At 32.9% G+C, this 11999-nt stretch overlaps 2 protein-coding genes and 1 non-coding gene across 3 annotated transcripts; 1 reads left to right on the top strand and 2 right to left on the bottom strand.

Annotated features, from left to right (window-relative positions):
* Nucleotides 1-2945: 2945 nt before the first annotated feature.
* Nucleotides 2946-4953, top strand: LOC104779765 (transcription factor AIG1). The gene is made up of 2 exons (XM_010504149.2): nt 2946-3517; nt 4061-4953. The coding sequence occupies exons 1-2, from the start codon at nt 3029-3031 to the stop codon at nt 4601-4603; spliced, it is 1032 nt and encodes a 343-aa protein (XP_010502451.1). The 5' UTR covers nt 2946-3028; the 3' UTR covers nt 4604-4953.
* A 999-nt stretch (nt 4954-5952) lies between these two features.
* TRNAI-AAU (transfer RNA isoleucine (anticodon AAU)) lies at nt 5953-6026 on the bottom strand. Its single transcript has one exon. It is a non-coding gene; the product is annotated as a tRNA-Ile (tRNA).
* A 4440-nt stretch (nt 6027-10466) lies between these two features.
* Nucleotides 10467-11008, bottom strand: LOC104779764 (small polypeptide DEVIL 6). Its single transcript, XM_010504147.2, has one exon. It carries the CDS (start codon nt 10905-10907, stop codon nt 10785-10787), a length of 123 nt encoding a protein of 40 aa, XP_010502449.1. The 5' UTR covers nt 10908-11008; the 3' UTR covers nt 10467-10784.
* Between the last annotated feature and the right edge of the window lie 991 nt (nt 11009-11999).

Below are 11999 nucleotides of genomic sequence, written 5' to 3'. Positions count from 1 at the left end.
CATTCTTTTCGTGTATACTAATTTAGTTAAGTCTTCTAGGTAAGTTAGTTAAATCTAGTACACTGTATAGGTAAATTGTTTATTTCGAACAGTTTGTTTGTTGTTATTTAAATGGCGCTGAACATGTTTTGGTAGCAATCCGTCTTGTATTTTAATTAATTCTCTTTGAAAAAAAATTAATCAAACCATAAATAATCAGGAAAAGAATCTTGGATAATAAAGTCCTTTCTTAGTCGAGTGAATTTCTCAAATTTAGGGTTAAATTTATTATAATACTTTAAAATATAGGTTTTGGACTGAAAATAGATGAAACTATCCAATCAATTACCAAGCTAACCTTTAGTATAATTTAAAGTAACATAATTGCACAAATTTAATCAAAATGTATATATGAGATTGTAAAATCGATTGTTAAAATGTCTTTTCATTAGGACCTATGTAAAAGTTTTCGAGAAAAGAATAATAGCGAGGTTTGTTTCAAGTTTCAACAAGAAAAAACAGAAAAGAATCATGTATAAAAATCAATCAAGTACTGATAAAATAGAAGTATTATTGGAAACAAACAAGAAGAGGAGTAAATTCAAAGACAAAATGATTTAGAATTCTTGGAGAAGGAAAAAGAAGAAGACAGCGTGGAGAAAGAGCCCAGAATGTTGAACGTCGTGTGGGCTTCACTCTGCACCACCACCCCAAAACCCTAGTTCATACCCTATCCTATTTTCTTACTAGTATAATTTATACAAAAAAAAAATTCTCATTTTCCTCTATTAATAATATTACTATCTGTTTTGGTCCGGGATTAGTTTTTGATAATACGTGTGACAGCCAAAGACTTGAACTCGAATCATAAAGAATTTTAGTATCCTATTATATACTAGTTTTTTCCACTCCTTTTCCATTTATACTATGAAATAAGTCTTTCTATTTAGTATTTGATAAACTGGCTGATGGTAAACTTGTAATAGGTTCCCACTTCCCACCCAAAAATAAAAAGAAAACTTGTAGTAGGTTGAACTATTTTTATTAACTCATTTTAGGATTTGAATAATATTTAGTATGATTATAGCAAATAATATACAACCAAAGATATATTCAGATCATAATCGGAGATATTCTTTGGATATGTATGGTAGACTAAAAAAAAGAGAGAATCTCTTCAGTGCACTTGAGACAAATCTAAAACATAGAAAATCTTTTGATTAGATTAAAAACAAGATTAAAGAAGGAACGAAAAAACAAGAAAGTGGGTTTGGCTATATAAGAAACGAGTGCGATTATTAATGATTAAAAGTAAAAGTCTTTTTGGTCTCTGGTCGGTAGACAATCCGTGTGTCCTGTGGTCAGTGTTTGTTTTTTTAAATATTCTTTTAGTTTAATTTTTCGAGTTTTTTTGTATAATTATTTTACTTTCCACTGAATAAACAAAAAACACTAAGCAGCCAAATGAAATTCTTTTAACGCGTTGTTTCAGAACCTGATGAAAAAACAATACTCATGACCTCTTTCTTCTTCCCCTTTAAATGCATGCATGTCAAATTATTTTGTTTTTACAAAACTCCTTTAATCACTGCCTTATATAGTCGTGACATAACTTGTAAATTTCCATATATTTTTTAGAGTGGAAAAGCTTTTGGTTACCATGTTTAGATGAGGTTTAACCCGAGAGAAAAAAAGATAATTAAACCCTTTATGTTGAAGAAAAAAACACCTTTTGATTTAGTAAATGTTTAATATATTTCTTGCTTATGTAATTTTTGTTTACAATTTTTAGACACCAACTCCTATTTTCACAAGTTGGCACTTGAGACAAAACAAAAAATTAAAAGATTTCTTAGACAATATTTTTGGGTCCTGATCATGCTCAAATGCCAAAAAAAAAATATAAGTAAACATGAGTGTGTCTATTTGACCATTCTAACTTCTAGAAAAATTTCAAATGAAATAATTTTGTCAACTATATGTTTGTCTATGAAGCTGACCACAATCATCTTGCTAAAATCATGATTTTCTTTCTACCAGTTTTTAGTCAATGCCTCATGACAGAATTTTCTACTATTGCATAATATTCTTGATCGCATTTCGTTAATCATACTAATTTAATTCGGAAATAACTCTATAACGCTCTTCAACTGTTAAATCGTAATTTTTATTATATACTGTAGTAGTTTGTAGTTAGCACTTAGCACTAATCAGAAAGGTTGTGTGACGTGGTATTCCTCGTTTTCAAACTGCAAAAACTTTTCTCGTAAACACGATTAAATTATATGTGGGAAAAGGAACCAAAATTCTTCAAATAACAATTAGAAAAGTGCACACATTCATTAACATTAAATCTATATAACTAAGAACACAAATAAATAATAATTGTTCATAGGAAGCGAAATCCATCAAAAAAAATCTACACGATGATGACAGCTCCCCATTTAGAAGTCGTAAAAGAAAAGCAAAGAAGATGCGCTGCCCTTACAGTTTCATTTTTTTTGGTTATATATTCATGATAGATACCCACAAAAAAAAAAAAAAATCGTGGTCCCAAAGAAACATATACTGTAATTGATAACATTTAAATAAAAAGATCCCGTAAATGAAAGAATTTGAAAATTTTCTATAACTAATACTATAAAGAGGAAGAAACTAATTTAATTACAAATCTTTGATTAGCAAAAAAAAAAACCATTAAGAGTACGTTCTGTAATAGATTGAGGTTACATAAAATGTTGCTATTAAATTTTGATTAGTTGATGTAAACGCGTATTTCTCCAATATGCATTTTTATCGAAGATAATGGCGGTCTGATTGTACAAACCGGTGAAAAGGTTTTTTTTTTAAACTGAATTAATTTATTTGGAAAGAAATAAAAAATATTAAAATAAAAAAATCATTTTTCTTTGTTTAAAATTTACGGAGGACAAATTATATAGCACTATATATAAACATGTGTATCCATTATCAAATGGGATGTTTGTGACCTTTTGTCTCTTCTTCTATAATTCTCTTTCTCTTTTCCAAAAACAAAAAAACAAAAAAGATGTATGCAATGAAAGAAGAAGATTGTCTTCAAACATTTCACAACTTACAAGACTACCAAGACCAGTTTCTTCTTCATCACCATCCTCAGATCCTCCCTTGGTCGTCATCATCTTTACCTTCTTTTGACCCGAACCATTTCCCATCTAACCCGACCCGTTATTCTGACCCGGTTCACTGCTTTAGCAGAAGAGCTTCTGCGTCTTCTTCTTCCTTTGACTATAACGACAGTTTCGTCTCTCCTCCTCCTTCCATGGAGCATCATCAGAACCATCTGAGGATTCTGTCCGAAGCTCTTGGACCCATCATGCGTCGGGGCTCGTCCTTTGGGTTCGATGGTGAGATCATGGGAAAATTGAGTGCACAAGAAGTCATGGATGCCAAGGCTTTAGCTGCTTCAAAGAGTCATAGTGAAGCTGAGAGAAGAAGACGAGAGCGAATCAACACTCATCTTGCTAAGTTGCGTAGTATTTTACCAAACACAACCAAAGTAAGTTGTAATAAATTTATACTCTTCCCCTTTCACGTCTCTTATCTTTTGAGATTTAAGTATGTTTTTCGAAAAATTTATACTAAATAATTAAATTATTTAATGGTACTTCCGAAACTTATCTCTAATCAGTTATAATTAGTTAATAGTGATTGTACAATTTTCAAAACTGATAAGTGCCTCAACACGATATATTTATATGTTTTTTTTGTGTGGTTATCGATCATATATATATACATATATGTATGTGGTAGTGTGGTACTATTGTCATTTGTTTTTTTTTCATTTTTATTTATCTTTTTCTAAAACTATGAAAAACCTTAATTAAATTGGTATGATACTTCCAAATTTATCTTTCTTCCACTATTATCGTTTACTAATTGTACTTTTCTATTTTGAAAATAACAAATGCTTCAAATCGATATTTCTGGTATGTAAGTATAGCTCATAGATGTGGTATTTTAATTTGTAGTTATTATCATTATGAAGAAGCACAAACAAATTTACTCCTACATGTTTATGATTCGTTTCTCTTTTATACAGACGGACAAAGCTTCGTTGCTAGCGGAAGTGATCCAACACATGAAGGAGCTAAAACGACAGACATCACTTATCACGGACACGTGTCAAGTCCCCACAGAGTCCGACGATCTGACCGTGGATTCGGCTTACAACGACGAAGATGGAAACTTGGTGATAAGAGCTTCCTTTTGCTGCCAAGACAGGACTGACCTCATGCATGACGTCATTAATGCCTTGAAGTCTCTTCGCCTTCGAACTCTCAAAGCTGAGATCGCAACCGTAGGTGGTCGTGTCAAGAACGTCTTGTTCTTGAGCCGAGAAGACGATGAAGAGGATCATGATTCATATCGTAGAAACTTTGATGGTGACGATATGGAAGGTTATGATGCAGAGAGGATGATGAATGATCGTGTGAGTTCGATAGAAGAAGCGTTAAAGGCGGTTATAGAGAAGTGTGTCCATAATAATGATGAAAGCAATGATAACAATAACTTGGAGAAGTCATCTTCAGGGAGTATTAAGAGACAAAGGACTAGTAAGATGGTAAATCGATGTTACAATTAGTTAATCCCTCTCCATAAAATTATTATTAATTAGATTGTCAAGTCATTATTAATTAATTAGGGTTTAGTTAATTAGACTTGCAAAATGGAATTATGGGTTGGTGGTTTTAATATTTTAGTAGTATCTTTTTGGGTGTCTTTTTTAATATTTGGTCTGGGTTTCTTCTTCTATGTTTTTTTTTAATCTATGAAGAACCCTTTGTTTAGGGTTTTATAGTAATGGGTTTGGTTTATATATTGTACTATCATTAAGACATCAATTTTCTCGTCTTGATTAATATAGGAAATGTAAAAAGTTTGGGTTTGTATTAATTAATGAAGGAGTGGAATCAAGAAGTTATTTTATGATCATATAGTATGTAGAGTTTTCACTCTCGCATATCATCCATTGTTAAAAACGAAAAACAATTATTTATGTCGAAGTCAGTTTTAAATGTGCATGGGTAAAAATCGTCTATATCGTAGTCGTATCTTTGCTAGTTCTGATACGTATAAAAAACGCTCGTAATAACTTTTTTTTTTCTCTCCATCTATATACCGTACAAATATATAGTTAATTAATGCGATATTTCCTAGAATAGATTGAGGTAGAGAATTTATTTTTTTTGCAAAACGAGGTAGAGGTAGAGAGTAGAGAATTTATGTGATGGAGGATTTGTAAGTTATGACAAGTGAAATCGATTGAGAGGAGTAGATCGAATCTTTTTCGTGGGAAGTGAGAACTTAGATCTTTGTTCTATTTATAGAAACTTAGTTTTGGGATCTCTTGCAATATTGTCTCTTTCGCCGTTACTGACCTACGTTATTTATTATTATTACAGAGACAATTGATGATAATACCACAAGCAGATTACGTCAGATATGATATCGTCGTCACTTTTGTATCTATAGTTTTTTTTTCTTCTAATTTAGTCACTATCCGAAATTCGACGTACAAGTACTACAACAAAAGAAAAACTATTTTGTAACCATGGATCTTACATGTTATTTTAACTTGGTTCAAACACTTCAAACCGAACTGAAATAACCGAGAACCGATTTTAATTTTATAAAGCTGTCGATCGGTTTATCCCTAAGAACCGAACCTAAACCGAACACCTAAAATTTCGGTTCGGCTCGGTTCGGTTTTTTGTCCCAGGGGAAAAAATGACACAAAATACAGTTACGAATTTGTTAAAGCAACCCGTTAATGAGTATTTTATAGGCCAGAGTGAACCAACTCGTAGACCCAAATTTGGCCCAACAAATGCAGTATTCAATATTTGTGTTTCGTGGTGACGTGCTTTTTATTTTGACACATGGGCTGATGTTGAAGCCCAATGTTAGAAAAAAATTTAAACAACTAAAAAGTGGCCTATACAGGGATCGAACCTGTGACCTTCGCGTTATTAGCACGACGCTCTAACCAACTGAGCTAATAGGCCAATTTGCTACATACCTTTCTTTAAACTATAAGTACTTATTAGTTTAGAAAGAAGGATTTAAAATTGTTCGACTTAGAAATAGAAGATAATAAAACTGAGGATTAAGTTTTTATAAAGAACTTCACAGAAAGTAATAAAATTGTCCGTGTGATGTCTATATATATAAGATGAGAAAACCACGTGGGATGTACAGATTAGAAGAACAAAATATGAAATGTACTTGGAGAGAAGTCCATAAGTGTGTTGAAGTACATAGAAGTGAATATATATAAGTATGTGGACCAATAATGTCGAATCTTTTTCAAACATATATAAAAAATAATATCACAAACAATGCACGAGGCCGAAGACCAAAAACACTTTAGCTAGTTGGAATTTCTGATTATTAGTTGGAGCCACCATATATAAGACGATTTGTTCATTATTCGGAAAAACTTGGTTTAAAAATACATCATGCGACAAAGATACACTGGTATGATAAAATGAATTAGCAGAATCATTAATGGAACAAAAAACTTCACTTAATCTTCTTTCAGTTATAAGTTTTTCATTAGCCTTAATTATGGCATAAAACAATTATTTATCCAAAAAATTATGGAATCAATGAATCATGAACTTTTACGATTAGTGAAATCCTACCGAATTAAGAATGAAGAATCGTTTTGGAATACTTGTGAAGCTTTTTTCATAGATAGTGCAACATGGAATAAAATGTTTCAGAATGAAGATACTGAGAGTTCTTGTAACAATTCTAAAATTGGAAAATAAAAACAATTGACAAATGTTACATAGGAATGTTTAGTTTTATTGGGTAATGTAAAATAAGCCATTAAATAGAAACTCAATGATGTGAACATCAATAAATAAAATTTGGATCCAGATGTGAGAAAGTGACATTAGAAGAGGACGACGGTTGTGGCCACGACGGCGACGGTGGTAGGACCGCCGCACGTGGTCGAGCCTATCTACTTGTCTTTTTGACCGTTCAACTTCTTTTGTATCGACCCTCTATAACTTTGTGCATCAAGATTTTCTTACTGCACATAGATATTTTTCTTACTGCACATAGATTTTTTTCTTACTGGTCATAGATTCTACAAAATTCTCCAACGACGAATAATAATAGATAGATGTACAGACTCAATATCAGATTCTAGTGACCATGGCAACTAACATGATGAAAAAAGGTAGGATTAACAAAAATAATGTATTGAGCCAGGTTTCGTAGTTATGTGATAACTGTTTCTTTTTTTTTTGTTAACTTTATTACCAAAATGTTTTATTTGCATGAGTGAGTGAAAAAAACTGGTGGTTAAACAATCAAGCATCTCAGTCCAGTACTCCAATTAATCTGGTATAAAGCTCTAGCCCATGTGGCTTCCACTCATTATTGACAATACTTTTAAAGATCTTTATAGGAGTTTTCTACCATGCAATTTCTTGATATTTAGTTGAGAAGATCTCTTAGTTTATAAATATCTGAAAACGTGTGTGGTTTAAGCTTTATGAAACTCTATCATTCATCAAAGAAGAAAAACACACACATATATATATACATGACAAAATAAGTTATAAGGTGGTAGTGTAGATGAGTACCGTAAACATATGGGCTGCATAGTTAAAGTAGGCCGACAACAGAATCGACAATGATGCAGATTCAGTTTCTTCTCATTTGACATTTTGACCCCATTTTTTCTCCTTTCTTCATCACCAATCTATAGCTAATTTTCGTGAATAATTCAATGTTTTTGGCAGCAATTCATTTAGTATTTTAATGATAATATTTTGTGGTTGAAGCTGTTGAGACGGTCCATGATTATTTACTATCTCTCATTCAAAAACCTTTGTTACTTCAAAATTCAAATCTTCACTTAACATTCTTGCTAATTTTTAGTTCGAGCGTTCGAGTCATCACAAATTTATTTGATCAATAATTAGGGGTGGGCATTTCGGTTTAAGTTCTGGTTCGGCCATAATATGCTCACAAGCTTAGTAATTTGTTGTTGTCTTTACCATATTGACGCCATTAAAAAGAATAATTCATTTTTATTTGGTTTTATTAATAGAATAATTTTGACGTGACAGCATACAATACTTGTCTTTCCAATATCATAAATAATTTTGCACCTAATGGTCACGTCAGATTTAAATCAAGAGGGACCGATCAATAATTTTGATATTGTGTCCCTTGATTTATATCTCTAGTCATTGAAACATTGATTAGTTTAATTTTATAATTCATTAGAAACTAAACACATACATACATCACCATAATACTAAAAAGTCTTGATATGAGTCCAACGAACTAAACTAATCAAATAACCAAAGAATATTTAATTAGAGTCATAATTAGAAAGTAGAGATTATCCCATACGTGGAGCACCAACATGACATATGATAACACAAGTAACCAAAGAATATTTAATTTTCAATTTTTAAGTTATCATCAAATCAATTTAGCTAATCATTTGAACTAGGAAGAGGTTAGTTGAATTGACTAAAAAAATTGGGAGTTCTGTTCATGCATTAAAAATAGTGTTATTCAAACTTATACCTCTCTCATAATAATCTTTGTATACTTAACATTTGTAATTAGGTTTTATGAACCGAGACTTATTAGTAACGGAGAAGTAAATTTTATGCATTCATGTACTTGTTTTTTTTTGACAAACAAATCTTGCTTTCATTCAATCAACAAGGCAAAGGGTTACAGAGGTTAAGAGTTTTCCGAAGCAAAGCTTGGTACAACAATAAGAAGCACAATGAAAAGATAGATAAATAACAACATATCCAAGAAATATTGGAGGCTTGGGTAATAACGCACCAAACCACAAGCTAACTCAAGGGAAGTTGATGCCATATTCAAGCACAAAGCAGGAACAAGGGAGATAGTCCTTATCAGCTGACAGTGGGACGTTGAGAGGATTTCCAAAACCGAGAGGCAAGATGGGTTGGTCTGCTCATTGGCAAGGAGGAGGGTGATTGGAGGTTGAAAGTCGGGTATAGCTTGTGTGAAGAGGTTCCGGTAACCACCACTCCATGGAGATGGGGTCATAATGCCGCTTATCTTCAGACTTTTGCAGGGGAGAACAAATTTCCTGGTTGTTTTGATGTGCGCTTGACAATGCTCGAGACACAAGGAAGATGTAGGGAGAAGGTTAGGAAGGCTTCGGTAACCTCCTCTCTTTGGAGAGGATGTCATAATGCCGAACTTCCTAGGTCTTCCGGTTTCAGGACAAAATATTAACGCTTGAGAGGGTTCAGGAAACATGGAAAACAAAGAGGATAGATCAAAGAGATTCCGGTAACCTTCGCTCCGTAGAGACGAGGCCATAATGTCGGTCCTCTTTAACCTTTCACAATCAAAGATAATGACCCTAGATAGTTCTAATGGCAGGGTTCGCAAGCATACTTTGTAACCACAGAGCAACCATGATTGATTAGGTTCAAATTGCAGTCCATGGATCATGGATCGACACAAAGGTATACTATGGGTAGACAAAGAAAGATTTGGAACAGACCTAGGTTTTTGAGGCTCAAGATTTGGGTCACGGTTCATCGTCAATCTCTTACACGATTCTGGCGTCAAAATAGAGCTTCTATCCAAACTCGGCCAAGTAAAACACTTGGTGAGGGGATCTAAATCCGAAGAGCAGAGAGGTGTTGGGGTTGACTTCGATGGGAGTCCGTGAGAGAGACGAGATACAAAAGTATCAATGAGTTCTGGGGTCTCAGATTCGGCGACGGATGGCTGGAAACTCGAGAGAAACGACTCACCGAGTAAGCCCACTGGATGAGACGGAGGGGGAAGGAGAGGATGAAGTTGAAGCGTGGCCGAAGTAGCTGAAAGGAGCTTCGATGAACCTCTGGTGGATTCATCGTAGAAACAGGTCGAGAACAATCTTAGATAGCAACAGAGAACACGAGAACGGAGAAGCAGTTTCCCAGCACCGCCGATCGGAGTCGACGCCGTCGGAAGAAGATGTCTCGAAGATTGTGCTAAAGAGAAACGAGCGGCTAGGGCGAACTAATTATAATATTTCTCTTTTTTTTCTTCTTTTCTTCTCATTGCATTCATGTAATTGTTAATGAGATAGATTACTTGCTTACTCAAGAGTCAAGACCAAAGCTGAAGCTGGTTTCTTGATTAATATATATATATATATATATATATATATATATATATATATAACTGGTTGAATAGTTGTCATTGATGTATGTGTTGCTACACCCTTCTTAAAACACAATTTGAAATTGGAAATTCTAGTGGATGTTACGAATCGTTAGCCATGCTTACCATTTTCTTATAGTTTATTATTTTTCCAGTAAATAACCTTTTATTTGGATTCATGCAGTTTCACATATTAGAAGACGAAAATATTAAATAAACCATATACAAGCTCGTAAACTAGGAAACCAATTAGTAAATTAAGCAATAAGTTAAGAAGAACTAATCTTGGTTAGATTATGTGTGAGATATATATATATATATAGTCGAATTTACACAGGGAACTATGGAACTAAGGCAAAAGCCATTACAAAATTTATCCCAAATTTTTATTCGTATATTTACAAATATACCCTCCAAAAACTAAAAACCCACCCATGTTCGTATATCGAAAGTGTTAACATTTCATCCCCTAAGATTGACTATCGGCAAGCAAAACCCAAACCGGTTTCTTCCTCTTTCATATCTTCTTGCAATCATCAGTTTGATCCGGTTAAGCTTCAAAGTATCACCACTTGAATCAACCAAGATCAATCTTGCCAACATAGGAGCATCACAACACATCTTTTGATGATGTAAAGCTTAGCTCTTTGCTCTCTAAGAACACCTCCAAGACCTCTGCTACTCGAAACTCTTCTCTTCAAAACTCCCATCTTCGGTGTAAATAGAGATTTTCTTTAAGGGTTCTTCTTTGATGGTTTTAGAGTTTTAGTTGTGAAGATAAGAGAAAGTGATTAATTGAGATGAGCAAAGAATGGTTCTTTTATAGAAGAAGAAGAGAGTTGTGTAGGGACAAACAAGTCGAAGTCGCGCGTGGAAGTGCACCCCAAGTCACCCGACACTGTCTCTCACCATCCACTTGTGTTAAATGTCACACATCACTTTCAATGTTTTAAGATAGACAGATTACAATTAAGCGTGTTTATATTGGTATTGCCGTCATTTGTGCTAGGATTTGAATTGTAAAATTGATTTACAAGAAAAAAGATTAAACCATAAATAAAAGGGTCTAAATAAAAAGACATATGTAATTTATAGTGATACATTTCTAAATGTGAGGGTTACTGGTTACATAACTTTTTGGAAGTTTACAATTTATTCCTTTATTTTCACCATACAACGACAAACGAATTAGACGCTCAATAACAAATAAATGAGAACAATTACGAATTTAGGATAAACAAATACATGTTGATCAACATGAATTGATTTTATTGAAATCTATCATCACTTCTTCACCTCATCACCAAAACCTAATGCTCCACAACTCATAAATATTTATTAGTAGAATTTAAATCTGGTAAAAATGCACGTGTGACTTGTGAATTTAAAAAAAAAAATCAATTTCAAGATATCACCTTTCTTATTGGTTGTCCACAAAATGACAATATAATAAAACATTTAACGATTATATAATTGTTTTTAAATGTTTTTATTCCTATATATATATATATATTTTTATATTTTCGATGATTCTACGGTTTTTACTACAAAAAGGTATTGTTTATTGACTTTTCAAAAAAGTTATATTTCTTACAAGTTAATTTTTATGCAATATTGTGAATCTCGAATACGTATCTACATTAGGTTTGAACATGAATCGGATAAGCCAGTTATAGTGTTCATATTTTATGCGGTCACAAGCCGCGAACATGTATGCCCCTCTTTGTTCCCTCTTTTATTTTCAACCAAATATTTTGAGACCTTTAATTATAATAGATTTGCAAGAATACAAAATATTAAAG

This window comes from Camelina sativa, chromosome 4 (assembly GCF_030686135.1).
Source record: "Camelina sativa cultivar CO46 ecotype springtype chromosome 4, ASM3068613v1".
Classification (NCBI taxonomy): domain Eukaryota; kingdom Viridiplantae; phylum Streptophyta; class Magnoliopsida; order Brassicales; family Brassicaceae; genus Camelina; species Camelina sativa.
Note: the sequence above shows the minus strand (reverse complement) of the source record. Positions and strands in the feature narration are given on the sequence as shown.